At 38.1% G+C, this 20,349-nt stretch overlaps 1 protein-coding gene across 6 annotated transcripts in view; it reads left to right on the forward strand.

Moving 5' to 3' along the window:
- NCOA3 (nuclear receptor coactivator 3) overlaps positions 1-20,349 on the forward strand; it is a 114,011-nt gene that overhangs the window by 60,511 nt on the left and 33,151 nt on the right. For 3 of the 6 annotated variants that reach the window (XM_023511923.1, XM_023511925.1, XM_023511924.1), the window contains exons 3-8: positions 12,194-12,298; positions 13,506-13,678; positions 14,119-14,219; positions 17,170-17,344; positions 17,702-17,905; positions 18,069-18,170. In XM_023511923.1, the coding sequence (XP_023367691.1) occupies positions 12,213-12,298; positions 13,506-13,678; positions 14,119-14,219; positions 17,170-17,344; positions 17,702-17,905; positions 18,069-18,170 (841 nt within the window). In that variant the 5' untranslated portion in view covers positions 12,194-12,212. The remainder of the gene's footprint in view (positions 1-12,193; positions 12,299-13,505; positions 13,679-14,118; positions 14,220-17,169; positions 17,345-17,701; positions 17,906-18,068; positions 18,171-20,349) is intronic. The other 3 variants (XM_023511926.1, XM_003787680.3, XM_012803961.2) reach the window with 1 other exon arrangement.

Consider the following 20,349-nt stretch of genomic DNA (forward strand, 5'->3'; position numbering starts at 1 on the left):
TTTTTTTTTTGTGCCCCACATTGGAAGAATAAGATTTGTCTTGGGCCACACATTAAATAATATGCTGACTGAAGCTGATTAGTAAAAATAATTTCTGTGCATTCTTTTGGTGATAACCTGAAACCACAGATAAGCAAAAAGTCCTCATAAAATCAGCACATGGCACACGGGCTGTGGGTAGGACACCCCTGATGAAGAGTATCATAGAGATGCCAGACCAGTTTCAAACTCTCAGCCCCAACTTTAATCTAGTGTGGTCCTTCTCAAAATGTGTGCTGTGGATCTCTGATAGTTCCTGAGAACTATTTAGGGGGTCCATATTTTCATAGTCTTAACACTAATACATTATTTGCCATTTTCATCCTTTTGATGTTTACATTGATGATACAAAAGTAGTGGTGCTTCAGAGCAGTGGCACCACACTGTATTAGTAGTCATGATGTTCTTCACTGCGATATACTCAAGAGTTAAAGAAAAAAATATCAGCCAGGTGTGGTGGCTCACACCTGTAATCTCACCTCTTTGGGAGGAGGGAGGAATACTTGAGGCCAGGAGTTTGAGACCAGCCTGGGCAACATAGATACCAACTTTACAAAATGTAAAAATATTAGCTGGGCATGGTCTGTTGTCCAAGGTACTGGAGAGGCTGAGTCAGGAGGATCAGTTAAAACCCAGAAGTTCTAGGCTGCAGGTAAGCTACAATGATGCCATTGTACTCCAGTCTGGGCAACAGAGTGAGACACTATCTCTTTAAAAAGTGAAAGAACCCTGGGACCAAAAAGCTTGAGAACCACTGATCTCCTGGATTTGATTGGAATTCAAGAAGCATTTGGGTTAAACCTTTCATCTTGTTGTATTTGGTGTCTAGTAGCACATTCTGTCTTGGCTATAGCTTCCTTGTTTAGTTCTACTTAAATATGAAGGAAGGCTGAGCTCTATCCAGTGAAGTTTGGCCACATTCAAGGGTATTAGTTGTTGTTAACCTGAATCTGTCTCTTTTGGTAAAAGGAACCAGATTTACTCCAGAGATTAAGGATTTTGAACAGCTGTATAACATTTTGTGCCATGTTTCAAACTCAGTGGTTTTAGGTTTCAATCACAGAAGAGACATTAATTTTCAGTAAAGACTTTTTAAAGCATGTAATATAATTTGTGACTATATATGTACTTGTTTGTTGATCCCTGACTCTGGGTCATCAGCTCCTTGAAGGCAAAAAAAACCCAGTTTGGATCAATGATTCATCCCAAGCACATGGCATGGGAAATGCTATTTTCTTTGTTTGAGTTGACAACACCCAGTATGTTGAAGAGGAACCACTCTAAGACACTTGCTGAAGAAGGAGGTCTTGGGTAGCGCCTATGGCTCAGAAGGGTAGGGCGCTGGTTCCATGTGCTGTAGGTGGCGTGTTCAAACCCAGCCCTGGCCAAAAACAGCAAAACAAACAAACAAACAAACAAAACTGTAGAAGTAGGTCTTGATTTTAATTATTTTAGGTATATGAATGATTTTTACAGACATTCGTAATGAATTTTTTGCCACAAATATCCTTAACAATATTGAGATACCCCTAGTTTCATTTACTAGACATGCACAGACAGTTTTTGTCGAATACAGAAAAAAAGGTCTTGAAAGTTATGACTCATTAAACTGACCTTTGAGCAGCAGCAACAACAACAACAAAACCCCCCCACCAAGGTATATTACATTTTAAATTTGTTGAGTGGATATATCTTTCGTTCTGTTTTTAATATTTTATATTTTTACTTGCTGCAGATTTCTTCCATGGTATAGATTATTGGCTACATATAATCTAGTAGGTACTTTTTGGAGGTGAATGTGAAGGTGGTTGTTGATTTTCACGTCTAAGATCTTTAAGAGATAATCTACTAGTGTTACAAAAGATAAATGATATTGAGAGCTTTCTTACTTTCTTTTTGGAATACATGCTTTCTTTATTTTTATTATTGTCATCCTGAGATGGATAATGACTTCAGATTTATTTGGAAAGGTTAATTTCTGTTATCAGACATGAAATTTATGCAGATATGGGAACATTTAAAGATAAATGTTTCTTTTGATTATTTAAGCTTGTGGTGATGGAATTACAATTGTTGAAGAGTAACAAGCTGAGGACAGAAAAAAAAAAGACAATGGAAACAGCAAGGACAGCCACAGACTAAATCAGCAGTAAAGATGATGACTGATTCAGGAAGTCTTATGAGTCAGACTTGCCATATCGTGTTGCTAGAGTTAGATCATCTGCTCCACAACTTCTTTGCCATACAGAGAGGGAAATCTCTTTTTCTTTGTTAGCATTTCTTTAAAAAAAATTAACTCAAAGTGTTTTATCAGCCTTACGTTTCTTTTTCATTTATTTATTGATTTATTTACTTATTTTGAGACAGAGTCTCAATTTCTTGCCTCCGGTAGAGTGCTGTGGTGTCATAGCTCACAGCAGCCTCAAACTCTTGGGCTTACGTGATTGTCTTGCCTCAGCTTCCTAAGTAGCTGGGACTAAAGGCACCTGCCACAATGCCTGGCTACTTTTTTTTTTTTTTTAAATATATTTTGTTGCAATTGTCATTGTTTAGCTGGCTCAGGCCAGGTTTGAACCCGCCAGCTTGGGTGTATGTAGCTGGCACCCTACTTACTGAGCTATGGGTGCTGCCTCTTTTATTTTTGAGACAGTGCCTCACTCTGTTGCCCAGGCTTGAATGCAGTGGTGTAAACATAGATCACAGCAACCGCAGACTCCTGAACTCCAGTGGTCCCCGTGCCTCAGCCTCCTAAGTAGCTGTGACTACAGGTACCCACCACGATGCCTGGATTGTTTTTCTATTTTCAGCAGAGACTGAGTATCTTGCTCAGACTGGTCTTGAACTCCTGAGTTCTGGCAATCCACCTGCCTAGCCTCCCAGAGTGCTAGGATTATAGACGTGAGCCACTGTGCCTGACTTTCAGTCTTACATTTCTATAATACATTGTTAATTTTTGTAATGTCAGTGTCACAGTTATAAACTCATTTATAATGTCTTTATATTCTTGATGTTGGCAGACAGGGCTAACTTCAGTACTGCAGGGGGAGATATGTCGTTAGCTTTGTTTTTTATTCTACAGTCACTCTCATTTAGGAATATCTGTCTTGCTTTTGATCATGGTTACCATTTCTCTCTCTCTCTCTCTTTTTTTTTTTTTTTTTTGAGACAGAGCCTTAAGCTGTCCCCCTGGGTAGAGTGCTGTGGCATCACAGCTCATAGCAACCTCCAATTCCTGGGCTCAAACGATTCTCCTGCTTCTGCCTCCCAAGTAGCCGGGACTACGCCTGGCTGTTTTTTTGATTGCAGCCATCATTGTTGTTTGGTGGGTCCAGGCTGGATTCAAACCCACCATCTCAGGTATATGTGGCTGGTGCCTTAGCTGCTTGAGCCACAGGTGCTGAGTCTTTTTTTTTTTTTTGACAGAGTCTCACTTTGTCACCCTTGGTAGAGTGCCATGTTGTGGTAGCTCATAGCAGCCTCAAACTCCAGCGCTCAAGTGATCCTCTTGTCTCAGCCTCCCAAGTAGCAGCTGGGACTACAGGTGCCTGACTCAATGCCCAGTTATTTTTAGAGATGGGGTCTCGCTTTTGCTCAGGCTCCTCTCGAACCCGCAAGCTCAGGCAATCCACTGGCCTTGGCCTTCCTGGTGCTAGGATTATAGGCATGAGCCACCATGCCTGGCCTTCCATTGTTTGTTTAATGTCACTTTAACCAGCCTTACTACTGTCAGCTCTTTGGTTTTGAGGTATCTTATGTTGTTGACTCCTAAGTTTAATATTTCTTCCTTAATAATGTATTTTCTGTGAAGCAAAGAGAAAGATTGGATTAGGAGAGAGTGGGGCACATGCTATGTTTATCTCTCCTTTACGTCTTCATTGCTTATTACTTAAATTTATATTGGATTTCATTTTGCTCTGTGTGCTTATACCTCCCTTTGTGTTCTCCACCACTTCTTTTTATCCATTTCTTTCCTACTTAACCTCTAGGTGGCTAAAATCTTAACTTTTGTTTCTCTTCCTCTTTCTCTGCTGCTTGTATTTTCATTATATGCCAAAGGGACAGCCTTAGGTACAAGTAATACTTTTGATGTAGAGATGTCTATCAAAGAAAGACTACAAATTTTAGAGGTAAAAAGATATCATTAAAAATAAAAAGCCCAGCATTATGTAATGTACCTAATATTTTTTGAAGATATTTGGATGTCCTCTTCAGAATCTTCTCAAAGGTACCTGTTTATTCTTTAATTATACCTTTGTCATAGGAACGTAGATATTTAAGGTATTTTTTTTTGTTTATTTTCATAGAGTATGTTAGCTACTAAATACCACTTACTACACTGTTTCAATGGGTGAATGGTTTGAATTCCAGTCAGCTATTTGTAAGTAGAAGATAGCCTTTAATTGTTGTGATTAATTTGGTATTTGTCTGAATCTTTTTAATTGGTTGTCATAGAGGATATTTGTAGCTATTTGTTTTTCATATAAGAGCAAACTCAGTGTTGCTGAACATGTATCTTTTTTCATGTTTTGTGTATCTCAAGGGGATCATTGTTATTCTGTATGCCATTTGCTTGCTGTATATTGCTTTTATCCTCACAATAAACATGAATATATAAAGTATAATTATCCTTAGTTTTTGCCAGTGGTAAGCTTTTCACATGGGACAAAACTTAACTTTTTAGTGAAGTGATCAAATTGAGATTCAGCTCTCAAGTTTGATCCCAACAAAATCCCATTGTCTTTTTATTGTATCATAGTAAATCAGCTGGAGGATTCAAATTTGAGTTTTATTTTATAGGCAGCTTGAAGCCACTATAGTTTTTGAATGGGAATCTTAAGTGAAAAATGACATGTCAGAAAGAAGCAAAAAAGTTCTGTGACGTTTTTGACTCTCCACCCATTTTAGGAAGATGTGGAGTAGGTCAAAATGTAGCTGATGAGAAGGCAAAGGAGAAATGAAGTTGGAAAAAGGAACACAGGGAATAGTAAAAAAAGAGGAGTTAGCAATAAAATAGTTGCGTGCAAGTTTTTATAATGACTTTACAAAGTATAAAGCGAAAACAGAAAAATGAACAGAACTAGTATAGTATGTAAAATGTCATAATAAAAGTATGAAAAGTGCATTTGGATGAAGAAGGGAAAACTTTGTCTAATTGATAGATGCTTTATCAGAGGTGACAATTGAGGTTGATCTTGAACAGTAGTAGTCTAGATGGAAGAAGTGCTATGACTCACAGTTAAAAACAAAATGGGAAATGTTTCAGTGGTTATCCTTTATCAAAAACTTTTTTGCTATAGGTTATTTTGGTGGTTGCTAATGGTGGTGATGGTGATGATGAGGAAATACTAACTGGTAATATGTTTTAAATGAAGCCAAAGTCAAGTTTACGAAGCTCGATTTAGGTCTGTTTTTATATAAGAGATAGTTTCAGTTTATTCAATTATAGGAGTCAGTGTAACCTTTAAAATGAGTTACTCAGCTAGTTAGTATGCTGTCATGAGAGGGTAATTTGATTAATGTGGGAGTGGCTTGCTTAACTCCCTCTGCACAGTGTATGTCTGTGAACTTCAACTCTTCTGCTTGTGTAGAGGTTGAGAAGTCTCTTAGTGACAAACTTCCTGTTGCAACTGACACCTGCATTGGGTAATTGGTATTCCCAGTTTTGGTACTAGAACCTCTAGGGAGTTGGTGTTTGAATTCAACTTCATCAGGTTTAAACTGAAGCATGAATATGAAGGGGCTTTGGCGTTAGACTGTTAGGAAGGAAACGATGAGACATACATAGGTAGAAGAGAGGATGAGAGTGTACATACATGGTTTGCATTGAGATGCTTTTCTATTTGATTTATATTACTCAAAATAAGATGTTTTATTGTTCTTTGTTAGCCTCTTTCCCAGTATACTGGCATTATAAGGTAAATATAGAGGAAAATAAATCACCAGGACCTGAGGTGATACTGCTTTCTTGTTTATCACCACCAAGGTAGTTTATTGTAGATACTATATGTATGTTCTTTATGATTTTACAAACTGTAGGCTTTTGGGTTCCTATTGGTTGTGTCATGTGATACTTCCTATAGTTCTTTAATTTTAACACTTAACCAGAATATAATTATTTTTATGGTTACTTCTTCTGTGCTAGCCTCAGATTTCTAGTAGTTTTTGGTGTCATTACTCTCTATTTCCTTGGCCTAAAATGATTCTAGGTGTGATCGTGTTTGAGCTCAAATGGAATTAAATTGAGAAATGGATTGCATTAGGTGATTTATATTTTATCCTACTAAACATAAGAAATTATTAGTAACAGAACAAAAGGATATTGCTGGCTTGTTTTTATTTATAAATGTCCCTCTTTCCCCTCCTTCTGTTTCCTCACTCCTCTTACCTTCCTTACCAGGGTTGAAAGGAAACAAGAGTTGGAGGCATTCACAGAAAGAGTCACCCACTTGATGAGGAAGCCTTTATAATGGCTCCAAGTGTATGGACTTGTCTTTTCTCCCCCCCCCCCCCCCCACACACACAGAAGGTTTATTTCTCTTCAGTTCTTTCCTCTGTGGTACCCGTTCTCTTGGAGCTGTACATATTTTTGTTAGTAAGAGTATAGGCAACAGATTGGGGAAAAATTTTTTTAATATAGTATTTTGAAAAAAAAAATCTTGTAGGATTAAGCTCCTAGTGTTGTCTGCCTACTAAATTGAGTAGAAGTGTCTATTTGGAACTTGAGTTTTGAGTAGAGCTTTTCTGTATGAATGTCTCATAATTTTTTCCCAAGAACATTTTCCCCTGCTAATTGGCTTGAACATTTTCTGCTTTTACATAGTGCTTGAAGCAGTATTCAGTAAATCTGTTCAAATATACAGCTGTTGTTTGAAAAAATTGCCTTGTGATTCTCAAGAAACACTCCCCAAATGCTCTCTACTTAGCATATTTAATCATACCTTGTATAAGGCAAATAATTCTGGCGGATAAGCTAAATCACTGCTGGGATAGTAAAAAGTTCTTGGTCCCAGCATTTAATCATAGCAAAGTGAAGAATGAAAATACTTGACAGGCTGTTTAAGGGTATAGTTTGTACTTTTTTGATCTCAAATTTTCTTCTTGCTACGTGAATCACTGACTGTTCATCTTAAATGGAAGTAAGGGTCATGGGCAAGATTAGACCACCAAGAAGGAAGTTTATTTAAATAACTTGAGTAATGGTTGGATTAAGGGGCTTGAGAATAGCAACATTGGAACCTGCTGAGTTTGAGCAACTCCTTGCCTCTGCCCCCTAATACTATGTACCCCTGAATTGTGGATGTCACAATTTCTCAGTGTTTTTATTGGCTAAGTGTTTGGAGATAGTGTGACTCAGTGGTATTAATGGTTTATTTTGGTGGTAGCAGGAATAAAATTCTTGGTTATAAAGTCCAAAAGAAAATTGTAGCCCCAGCTCTACCACCCAGAATGTGTGATCTAGAGGAAAGTTATTTAGCCATTTCCCAATCTGTAAAATGGGAACAGTATGTATCATGGAGGTCATTATAATTACCTAGTATATGTGAAATGCCCAGTACAGTACCACTACAAAGTTATCTCCTTCCCTCTCCCTTATTAAGAAAAATGGCTAAGCATGGTGGCTCACATTTGTAAGCCCAGCACTTTGGTAGGCAGAGGCAGCTGGATTACTTGAAGCCAGGAGTTTGAGACCAACCTGAGCAACATAGCAAGTCTTTGAGTTTACAAAAAACCCCAAACAAAACAGTTGGTTGGGGTGGTATTCAAGAGTCAGGAGGATTGCTTGAGCCCAGGAGTTAGAGGTTGTATTGAGCTGTGATTGTGCTGCTGTACTCTAGGCCAGGTGACAAAGCAAGACTCTGCCTGGGGGAAAAAATTAAGAAAAGTAAAATATTTTAAGTGGTCTCTATGTCAATTAATTTAGATTTATTTGGTAACCCATCTCCACTTGTTTTTTTTTTTTTTTTTTAAGACAGAGCCTCAAGCTGTCACCCTGGGTAGAGTGCTGTGACATCACAGCTCACAGCAATTTCCAACTCCTGGGCACAATCGAGTCACCTGCCTCAGCCTCCCAAGTAGCTGGGACCACAGGCGCCTGCCACATCGCCTGGCTATTTTTTGGTTGCAGCCATCATTGTTCTTTTGGTGGGCCTGGGCTGGATTCAAACCCACCACCTATGTGGCTGGCGCCTTAGCCACTTGAGCCACAGGCACCGAGCCAAATTATCTTTCAAATGAAAGAAATGCTATTGCTCATCAAATAGTTTTTCTACTCATCTTTTGAGGAAAGTAAGGGAATAATATCTAGAATATTATGAATATTATGGAACAAATTATATATATATAATTTTTTTTTTTTTAGAGACAGAGCCTCAAGCTGTCACCCTGTGTAGAGTGCAATGGCGTCACAGCTGACAGCAACCTCCAACTCTTGGGCTTAAGTGATTATCTTACCTCAGCCTCCTAAGCAGCTGGGACTACAGGCACCTGCCACAATGCCCAGCTATTTTGTTGTTGCCATTGTTGTTTTAGCTGGCCTGGTCTGGGTTTGAGCCTGCCAGCCTCGGTATATGTGGCCAGTGCCCTACCCACTGAGCTACAGGCACTGCCCAGGAATGAATTATATCTTAAAAATAAAGAAATGTTACTACTCAGTGAACAGTTTGCCACTTAATTTAGACATAATCTTTGATACAAATATAAAACCAATTATGAAGACATTGCTAGAATTATTCTATGTTTATACTTAAGGAATCATTCTTTTTAAATATGAAAATTGGAAAATCAAGCTCGGCACCTATGGCTCAAGTGGCTAAGGTGCCAGCCACATATACCTAAGTTGGTGGGTTCAAATCCAGCCCGGGCCCACCAAACAACAATGACGGCTGCAACAAAAAAATAGCTGGGTGTAGTGGCGGATGCCTGTGGTCCCAGCTACTTAGGAGGCAGAGGCAGGAGACTCGCTTGAGCCCAGGAGTTGGAGGTTGCTGTGAGCTGTGATGCTACAGCACTCTACCCAGGGTGACAGCTAGAGGCTCTGTCTCAAAAAAAAAAAGAAAATTGGAAAATCAAAACATTTTTTTTCTTTCTTCCTTTTCTTCTTTTTCTTCTTTTTCTTTCTTTCATTAGAGTCTCCCTCTGTTACCCTGGGTAGAGTGCAGTGGCATCATCCTAAGTCACAGCAACCTCAAATTCTTGGGCTCAGGCAGTTCTCTTGCTTCAGCCTCCCTCGTAGCTGGGACTAGAGGTGCCTGCCACCACACTTACCTAATTTTTCTATTTTTGGTAGAGATGGGGTTTTGCCCTTGCTTAGCTGGTCCTTAAACTCCTTAGTTTGGGTGAGCCACTGTGTCTAGCCTAAAACTGAAGTACATTATAATTTTAAATTAAAGTTGCAAGAAAATGGTGTAGAGAATTTAAAAAATTCTCCTCCAATCAAGATTCACCCAGTGTCAAATCACATTTCGCCCTCCTCCCTTCCTTATCTTTCCCCCTTCCCTGTTCTCTGGTTTACTCACTTATAATATACGTAATTCTCCCCAAGTATCTGGGTATCATTTGCCTATATAATGGTCCCTTAGCCCTAGATACTTAATATAGTCTCTTAAACTTCATAGTTCATTTCATAATTCATATATCAACTTGAGTAAATTTAACATTAATGATATTCTTTTATCTATTGTCCATATTTCAAGTTTATAAATTGATTGAATAATATCTTTTATGACTTTTTTTTTTTTTTTTAAAAGAGAGAAAGCCTTGCCATGTTATCTAAGCTGGTCTTGAACTTCTGGGCTTAAGGGATCTTCCTGCTTCAGCCTCCCAAGAAGTTGAGTTGGGATTATAGGCATGAGCCACCTTACCTTCTTTCCTGAAGTACAGGATCCTAATTTATGATTATGTGATTTTGATTTTTTTTTTTAAAAGACAGAGTCTCATTTTGTCACCCGTGGTGGAGTGCTATGACGTCACAGCTCACAGCAACCTTCAACTCCTGGTCTTAGGCAATTAATTCTCTTGCCTCAGCCTCCTGAGTAGCTGGGACTATAGGCGACTGCCACAACGCCTGGCTATTTTTGTTTGTTTTTGCAGTTTGGCCAGGGCCAGGTTTGAATCTACCACCTTTGGTATATGGGGCCAGCGCCATACTCACTGAGCCATAGGCACCGCCCGTGATTTTGATTTTTTAAAAGGCTACATATTTTGTTCGATCAGCATTTTGAGTGATTTTCATTTTTATTATTTGTCTTCATTCCTGGTGGGATTCTGCCACCTAGTGGAAATACACACCCTTCTGTGTAGGTCTAATAGAATTTAAATTTAGTTGCAATGCAAGATGCATTTTAACATATAAAAATGGAATATTATGGAATACTCAAACTTTGTTGATTGACATGCAATTATTTAGAAGAATGATTATCTTGTCCTATATGAAAGTATATGAAAGTTTAGTGCAGTATAATTCTTTTTTTTTTTGGTTCTTTGAGATAGTCTTACTATGTTACCTTCGGTAGAGTGCTGTGGCATCACAGCTCACAGCAACCTCAGTTCTTGGGCTTAAGTGATAATGCTTGCCTCAGCCTCCCAAGTAGCTGGGACTACAGGCACCTGCCACAATGCCCGGCTATTTTTTTGTTGCAGTTGTCATTGTTGTTTAGCAGGCATGGGCCGCGTTTGAACCCGCAGCCTTGGTTTATGTAGCTGGTGCTATAACCACTGTGCTACGGGCATGGGGCCTAAAATTCTTAGTAGATGAAGGTTTAGTAGATATTTTCAGTTATGAGCCACTAAGTATTAAAATGTTTCTTTCTGAACATGAAATACTATACATTTATCTTCGTCATTAGTTAAACTTGAACAAAAGCATATTATTTTTCCATCAGTTAATAGGGTCAGTGTCAAAATGTCCTTCCCTACTACCCCAAGAGTTTCCTTATTATATATCTACTTCTTGAGCAGAATGTAGTAGAGTTTTGTATTGTCATTTATAGAAATTACAGAAGAAAAACACACTATATGATAAATTTAATGAAATGGTTCAAAAGAAAAAATGCTACCTTGAAAATAGCTTGAATAATTTAGACTTAAAAAAATTTTTTTTTTTAAAAGAGACATGAGTCTCTTTTTTTCTCCAACACTGGAGCACAGAGATGCAATGGTAGCTCACTGTAGTCTTGAGCTCCTAAGCACAAGTGATCCTCTTGCCTCATCCTCCGGAGTAGCTGGGACTACAGGCATGTTCTGCCTGCCTGCTTATTTCCCAGATTACAAGATAAGCTTTTATTTATGCTTTATTTGGATATAAATAAAATTTAGGATTTTATCAATATTGGTGACTTAGCAGTCTCTATCTATCCTCTCTGTTGCTTGAGGCTAGAGTGCTGTGGCATCAGCCTAGCTCATAGCAACCTCAAATTCTTCCTACCTTATTTTTTTGTGAGATATTCAATATGCACATTGGTAGTAGTAGTTGAGAAATATTTCTGTCTTGGGGTTGTACGCTCTGCATATTTAAATTGGAGCATGAAATCTGAGGTTGTTTTCAGTATGCTTGTTTATTATACAGAATATTGAGGATAATCTAACCCAGGGGTCCTCAAACTTTTTAAACAGGGGGCTAGTTTACTGTCCCTCAGACCCTTGGAGGGCTAGATTGCGGGCCCCAGGACGAGTTGGCTGCTAAGCAGGACAGGCAACAGCAGCAAAAATACCTGGCGGGCCGGATAAATGTCCTAGGTGGGCTGCATATGGCCCATGGGCTGAAGTTTGAGGATGCCTGATCTAAACATTTAGAGAAAACAGTTGTGAATTAGAAGATGCAGTCAACAAGACCAGGTATAATGGCTCACAGTTGTAATCCTAGCATTTTTGGAGGCTGAGGGAGGATTGCTTGAGCTCAGGAATTTGAGACCAGCCTGAGCAAGACTGAGATCTCATCTTTACTAAAAATAGAAAAATTAACCAGGCATTTTGATAGGCACCTGTAGTCTCACCTACTTGGAAGTTGAGGCTGAAGGATGGCATGAATCCAGGAGTTTGAGGTGCTGTGGGACAATAGAATGAGACAAATAAAAAAAGATGCACTCCATACCATATCTTCATAGAGTCCTGGATATTTTATAATGTATTTATCTTGTTTCTTACTGTTCTTTCCTAGTTGCTGATGTGTATTCAAGATGAGTGGATTAGGAGAATCCTCTCTGGATCCACTAGCCACTGAGTCACGAAAACGCAAATTACCATGTGATATTCCTGGACAAGGGTAGGTGACTTATTTCCAGATGCTTTACCACAATCATGCCCTGACCCACCCTCTTCCATTTGTTTAAGGATGTCATGTCAGCTTCCTGCTATTTATATCCTCTAGTTAGATTTTTCTGTGGTTTTTGCTTTGTGGTGTGCGCATGTGTATGTGTCTTTGAAGGTGGTTTTATCTGTAAGTGATGTATGTGCTAGTTGTTGTATCAGCTAGCATCCATGAGATAGATGGATATCTTTATAATGTAAGGGAAGTTTTTAAAAAAATTGCCAATTTTGATAGAAGGTAGAATATTAAGTGTGTGGTACTAGAAGAAGAATTTCTGAATGGAAAGGGTGGGAGGTAGGAGTAGATTACCAATGTTATTACAAGTAAGAATTGTTTATATTTTTTTAGAATCTAAGTTGATACTTTGGCATTTGTAAGGTTTCCAATTAAAAGTTTAAGAATTAGAGCCAGGTGTGGTGGCTCACGCCTATAATCCCAGCACTCTTGAGGCCGAGGCAGGTGGATTGCTTGAGCTCAGGAGTTCGAGACCAGCCTGAGCAAGAGCGAGATTCAGTCTCTAAAAAATAGCCATGCGTTGTGGTGGGCACGTGTAGTCCTAGCTACTCAGGAGGCTGAGGCAAGAGAATCACTTGACCCCAGGAGGAGATTGAGGTTGCTGTGAGCCACCATGCCAGGGCACTCTACCAAGGGGCAACAAAGTGAGACTTTGTCTCAAAAAAAAAAAAAAAAAAAAAAAAAGAATTAGAAACAAAACAGTATAACCTGTGTGGTGCTATTCTGTAGCTTCTTGAGTATTTGGCAGGTCACTGTTGTTTCACTTTTAATGTAATAGTGGAAAAGTAAATAATCTAAAATTAATAAAACTTCATCATTAATAGTAAGTAGCTACCAGTGTTTTGTTATTATTTGTTAGTTTTATTACTTCTTCAAGGTAAAGATTATTTATCCCCATTTTCTATCTGTAGAAACTGAGGCTAACTCTGCCCAAGGCCACCTGGCTAACATAAAGGTAGAATTGAATTTAGGTCTATGTGAATTTCAACTATGTTGTTTACTACTACTTCAAGACAATATTTTGATAATTTCTGTTGGCTGAGTTTAATTTGTTTACATATAAAGTAATGGTGTTGTGTAGCGGCTGATTCTGCTAACAGCTCTTCTGTGATAGTTATATCATTCTCCCCCTTCCCCACACCCCCAGCCTTACCTGCAGTGGTGAAAAGTGGAGACGGGAGCAGGAGAGTAAATATATTGAAGAACTGGCTGAACTGATATCTGCTAATCTTAGTGATATCGACAATTTCAATGTCAAACCAGATAAATGTGCGATTTTAAAGGAAACCGTAAGACAAATACGTCAAATAAAAGAGCAAGGTAATATAAAGTAAGAAAAATACATCTTTTAGAAAGACCTTTTTACTGTATTTGTGTTTGCCTTTTTACTGCCTTGTTTAGGTAGGGATAGGACTGATTGAAGCTAGCAAGTATGGGAATAGGCAAATCAGTTGACAAGCTTTGCTCTTTAGGAAACAGTTAATAGAATTGGAAGAACACCAGCATTGCTCACCTGGTCATGTGCTGGTTCTCTTTTAGAAATCTGTAAGTACATTTAATAATGAAAGTCAACTTAGGGTGCATTTTGCCTTCTTGGGTATAATTAAGAAATTTATTTTAATATTTTAAAATTGTAGCATAATTCTTTTATCAGGAGATGTTTGCACTTGTGTGTGCATGCATATTGTGTCTTTGCAGGTGATTTTATCTACTGTACCTGATGTATGTGCAAGTTGGTGTATCATCTTCTGTCTTTTCAGGAAAAGCTATTTCCAATGATGATGATGTTCAGAAAGCTGATGTATCTTCTACAGGACAGGGAGTTATTGATAAAGACTCCTTAGGACCACTTTTACTTCAGGCAAGTATAAAGATTTTAGCTGTCCGGTAAGCTGCACTGAGCTTTGGATGTGTTATAAAGTGATTAAAATGTCGATGAAATTTTGGTTAGGAAACGAGAATGAACAAAGAGGAAACAGGCAAAGTTCTTTCTTTGAGACAACTCAGTATTTAGCTTATAATGGTAAAATGTTCTTTTTTTTTTTTTTTTTTTTTTTAAAGAGACAAGAGTCTCATTTTTTCGCTCTCAGTATAGTGTGGTAGTGTCACAGCTCACAGCAACCTCCAACTCCTGGGTTTAGGTGATTCTATTGCCTCAGCCTCCCGAGTAGCTGGGACTACAGGTGCCTGCCACAACACCTGGCTATGTTCTTTTTTTTCAGACAAAGTCTTACTCTTTTGCCTGGGCTGGAGTACAGTGATGTCATCACAGCTTATCATAGGCTCAAGTAATCTCGCCTAAGACTCCTGAAGCTGAGACTACGGGTGCATGCTGTCATGCTCTGCTAATTTTTCTATTTTTTTGTAGAAGTGGGGGTTTTGCTCTTGCTCAGGCTACTCTGGAACTCCTGGCTTCAAGCAGTCCTCCTACCTTGGCCGCCCAAAGTAGTAGGGTTATAGGTGTGAGCCGCTATGCCTTGCCTAAAATATGTTCTTAAATTTATAATGTACGTAACTCAGTAGGACTTCCTCCATAATAAATTATAGTTGTAAACTGAAAAGCAAGTGCACACACACACATGCACACAAATACAAAAACATAAGGAAGCTGGAGAAGAATATAATAATTTCACAGACTTAGTAATATTCAGGTCCAGTCGGCTCTTGGTGTGGTTCCATACCACAGATTCAGCCAGTCTTGGCTTGAAAATATTTGGGAGCGGAGGAAGAAACAAAAAATAACAGTATAGCAATACAAAAAATACAGTATAGCAACTATTCATATAGCATTTACATTGTATTAGGTATTATAAGTAACCTGGAGGTCATGTAAGATGTATTGGAGGATATGGGTAGGTTATATGCAAACAGACCATTTTAGATAAAGGACATGAGGACCCTTGGATTTTGGTATCCACTGGAGGTCCTGGAACCAGTCCTGCACAGATACCAAGGGATTACCATATATTTTAGCTCAGACATTTTTGCATGATTGATCATATGACACACTATAGTTTTACATTCTCCAGGAATGTTTAAGACTTAAAAACATTCATTGTATTTACAAGTAGGTGTTTTAAATAGATTTGATTAACCTATGGCACTTATAGAATATTTTTCTTTAAGGCAGGGCTGGAGCCCTTTATGAAGTTCACTTGTCAACTTATTTTTGTTTCAGTTAGTTTGTTCCACCTGCTTTTAGTTGATCAGATTCCTCTCTTTACATTGAAATTAAGGTATATAGTAGTTTCTATAACTTGACTGGCATCATTTGGAAAAATGGGAAGAGCTAAGAATGATCTGTCTTCCTCCCTCCCTCATTCTTTTCTTTCCTTTCTTTTCTTTTCTTTTTTTTTAAAGATAGGGTTTCAGGGATTGCTTCGCCTGGCCTGAAGATATAATTCTTAAAAATATTTAGGTTGGACATTAACTCAGATTTTATGCTGACTTTGTTTGTCTTTTTCTCCTCCCCTTTTAAAAAGGTTTTTTATAAGAACTAATGTTGATAGAAGTAGTCGCTTATAGTTTGCAGAATTGTTAAATCAGGGCTGGGTGTGGTGGCTCATGCCAGTAATCCTAGCACTCTGGGAGGCTAAGGCTAGGGGATTGCTGGAGCTCACAGGTTTGAGACCAGCCTGAGTCAGAGCCAGACCCTGTTGCTAAAAAACAGCAGGGCAATGTGGCTGGTGCCTGTAGTCCCAGCTACTCAGATGGCTGATGCAAGAGGATTGCTTGAGCTCAAGAGTTTGAGGTTGCTGTGAGCTATGATGCCATGGCATGCTACTGAGGTGACAAAGTGAGACTCTATCTCAAAAAAAAAAGAATTCCTAACTCAACAGTAGTTTTTATTTATTTGTTTTTGAGACAGAGTCTCAAGCTGATGCCCTGGGTAGAGTGCTGTGACATCACAGCTCACAGCAACCTCCAACTCTCAGGTTTAAGCGATTTTCTTGCCTCAGCCTTCCAAGTAGCTGGAACTATAGGCGCCTGCCACAATGCTAGGCTATTTTTTGGTTGGAGTTGTCATTGTTGCTTAGCAGATCTGGGCTGGGTTTGAACCTGCCACCCTACGTGTGTGTGGCCAGCACCACCTGAACAGTAGTTTTTAAATTCTACTTATACCTGAGGCTATTGCTGTCTTAGTCTGGTAAGGCCACCGTAACAAATGTAATACCACTGATTGGGTAGCTTAGACAACAGAAATTTATTTCCTGTAGTCGTAGAGACTGGAAGACCAAAATCAAGGTGTTGGTAGGATTGGTTTCTCCTAGTCTTTACCTGGCTTGTCACTGTCTTCACATGGCCTTTTCTCTGTGGGCATATCCCTGATATCTCTTATTCTTATAGGACACTAGTCATTTTGGATTAGAGCTCCATCTTTATGATCTCATTTATTCTTTTTTTTTTTTTTTGAGACAGAGTCTCACTATGTTACCTACAGTAGAATGCTGAAGTGTCACAGCTCCCAGCAACCTCAAACTCTTGGCCTTAAGTGATTCTCTTGCCTTAGTCTCTCAAGTAGCTGAGACTACAGGTGCCTGCCACAACTCTCTGCTATTTTTTTGTTTTTTTTTTGTTGTTGTCACTATTGATTAGCAGGCCTGGGCTGGTTGGAACCTGCCAGACCTGGTGTATGTGGCCAGCACCCTAACCACTGAACTACTGGTGCCTCATTTATTCTTAATCATTGTCTTAAAGACCCTATCTCCGAATATAGTCACATTGAGGGTTAGGGCTTCAGCATAAGAATGGGAGTGGATTGGGTAGGTTACAATTCAGTTAACTGCCTGTATTAACATATCCCATTTTAGGCATTGGATGGTTTCCTGTTTGTGGTGAATCGAGATGGGAACATTGTATTTGTTTCAGAAAATGTTACACAATACCTCCAGTATAAGCAGGAGGACCTTGTTAACACAAGTGTCTACAGTATCTTACACGAAGAAGACAGAAAGGATTTTCTTAAAAACTTACCAAAATCTACAGGTAGGCTGTTGATGTTTATTTTTAAAATTACATTAAACATATTTTACCTAGAATATTTCTTAGACAGTTGAATACACCTTTTAGGAAGACAAGTCATCAAACCTGTATAGAGAGAGGTATGTGGTTAACAGCAAAATTTTCAAATATGGCCTCAGTGGATTCAAACATTGGCATGTATTTTATGGGACCAAAATATGCAGTGAATTTCCAAATATACAATGAGATTTCTCTTGAAATTATTCAAATATTCTTTATACTGCCACTCCGTAATGTTAGTGTAGATATTACTGTGGAAGACATGTGTAATGAGAAAATGCTGCTTGAATTCTTGATGGTGATCATTGACTGACTTATCAGGTTTGCTTTCTAAAGTTAATGGAGTTTCCTGGACAAATGAGACCCAGAGACAAAAAAGCCACACGTTTAATTGCCGTATGTTGATGAAAACACCTCATGATATCCTGGAAGACATAAACACCAATCCTGAAATGCGCCAAAGATATGAAACAATGCAGTGCTTTGCTCTGTCTCAGCCCCGAGCTATGATGGAGGAAGGGGAAGGTAAGAGCAATTATATGTTTATGATGTTTGTTAAACCAATATCAGACAAACTTGTAGTTTTACAGCTTCCATTGTAACTCTTCTGTGGAATTCTGTGTCCTTGCTCACTTATTGAATAGATACATCCAAAAGTTAAATTTATCTGATTACATTTTTATCGTAGATTTACAATCCTGTATGATTTGTGTGGCACGCCGCATTACTACAGGTGAAAGAGCATTTTCATCAAATCCTGAGAGCTTTATTACCAGACATGATCTTTCAGGTAAAAACTGTGTGTGTATTTTCATTTTGGAAATTTTTATCAAAGTTAACTATTTCCACAGTCTGCATTATTATGTAAGTGTCTACATCTACTGTAATGAATGTTTTACATGTATTCTTTCTTATACAGCCCTAAAAGGATTTCACTAAAACCTTTGGCAGTGTGAGTTGGGTATAGTTGGTGCTTAAAACCTTGTAAATAAGTTAAAAAGCAAATGCAGAATCACCTAACTTTGTCTTCAAATGGCATTTTGCAGTAGAATTTAGTATTTATTTTTAACTTCAAATTCATTTGTTATAAAGAAGCATGTTTTCAAAAATACAGGCAATTTAGTGAGAATCACTAGAAATAATTCTTGGCACCCAGTGTGAGTTGCAGTCTTGGTCTGCTGTTTTTTTACTATGGGCGTAAAGAGTTAAAGACATTACAGTTGAGAAAGCACATTGATGAAGTTAAATGTCATGGCAATGTTATTTATATTTACCGGGTCGCTCTTGTGGTCATATAAACCTAAATAGTGTTGTCAAAGGTTTTTTATATATACTCCATCTAAGAGATGAGGGAGCAGATTGGGTTATTGTTCAAGATCATAGCTAATAACAGAATTTGCATCTAATTAAAAAAAAAAGCCTGGCTGGGTGTGGTGACTCACCCTTGTAATCCCAGTACTTTGGGAGGTCAAGACAGGAGGATCCCCTAAGACCAGGAGTTTGAGACTAGCTTGGGCAATAACAGCAGAACCTTGTCTCTACCAAAAAAAAAATTATGTACTGTTTGCTTTGTGTAATTTTACTCACAATGTGGACCCTCAATAAGTGATTTGACAAAATGAAATCGGCTTAAACAAACATAAAACATAGCCATATGGTTGTTATAGGTATGTATATGTATATTCATAGTACATATATGTATTGTATACATGGATGTGTAATATCTTATAAAAATAATCATTTTGACATTCAGCCATTTTGTGCCAGGGTCAGTCATCAGTTCTGAGGCTTTGAAATTAATTTTCAAGTTGAAAAAAATAGCAAAAAGTTACTTGACAATTTAAAATAAAATCTGTTTACACTGATGGATATTACCTGTGCTAGAATTTTTTTTCTATTTTTATTAACTTTCTGATAAATATGACAGTGATTTTTATGTGTTATCCTTTTGGAGTGGGTTTTTCTCTGTACCTGTTATGATTTGGCAGTTTTAATTTTCTTCTAAATAACAGTAACATTTGTTACTGAAAATACCAAATAAAACATTTTTGAGCAGTGTATCTAATAGCATCTTTAAAATTTATCTGTATTATTTTCCCTCACTATAAAGCAATACATGTTTATTATAGTAGAAAAGTTAAAAATCACCAAGCAAAAAAAATTAAATGCTTTTGTGTAGTTAACATCCTTTAAGACTGAGATTTGGCTTGTCAGGTACAGTTGGTGGCTTATACTTGCTGTCCATTATTTTAATAGGAGGTTTGTTGGACTCAACACAATTCTGTTTGTGGTCTCAGGAGAGATTTTTATCCTCTGTTCTTGATATGCTTTTTCAGAACATCTGTTTCATGTTTGTCATGTGGCTCAGGCCTAAGCTTAGGAGAGTTGGTTGAAGACAGATCTTCCTTACTTTGGGCTCCAGTACATGGGTGTTCATTCTTTCTGGAATGCATTTGTTCCTTCTCCCTAGTCATTTTTAAAATTTACTAATAAGATGTTTTGTCACTATTAAAAGTCTGAATTTAAACAGTCTTGGACTGGTGACTTATCTCCATCAGCTCATTTCATCCCCAGTAGCTTTTCTAGAATTACCCTTCACTGAGGAGCTTGCTGAGTTTTCCCGGTGTAAGCTTGGTTTTTCTCAGTATTTTCACTTTCCTAATGAACATACCGTGTTACAGAGGATAAATAGATTAACAGGCTTTCTTTTTAAAATGTCTTTCCTGGTCTGCCAGGAATCAGTTCATTAACCATTTCTTTCAAGTGATTTGTCTGTACCTCTGGGGTCATGATTTCCCTCTTAGAGATTGAGCAGACCCGTTGGTGCTGAGCCTAAGAGGTCGCCTAGATTGGAGTATGGCACTTTTTAGTAAAATCTACACAGAACAGACAGTAATGGATAACTGTAGGTAGTCTCTTTGTCAACATGAGCTTCATAGTTTGCCTTTTTTTTTTTTTTTTTTTTTTTT

This window comes from Otolemur garnettii, unplaced genomic scaffold (genome assembly GCF_000181295.1).
Source record: "Otolemur garnettii isolate 467f Iridium unplaced genomic scaffold, OtoGar3 scaffold00023, whole genome shotgun sequence".
Classification (NCBI taxonomy): domain Eukaryota; kingdom Metazoa; phylum Chordata; class Mammalia; order Primates; family Galagidae; genus Otolemur; species Otolemur garnettii.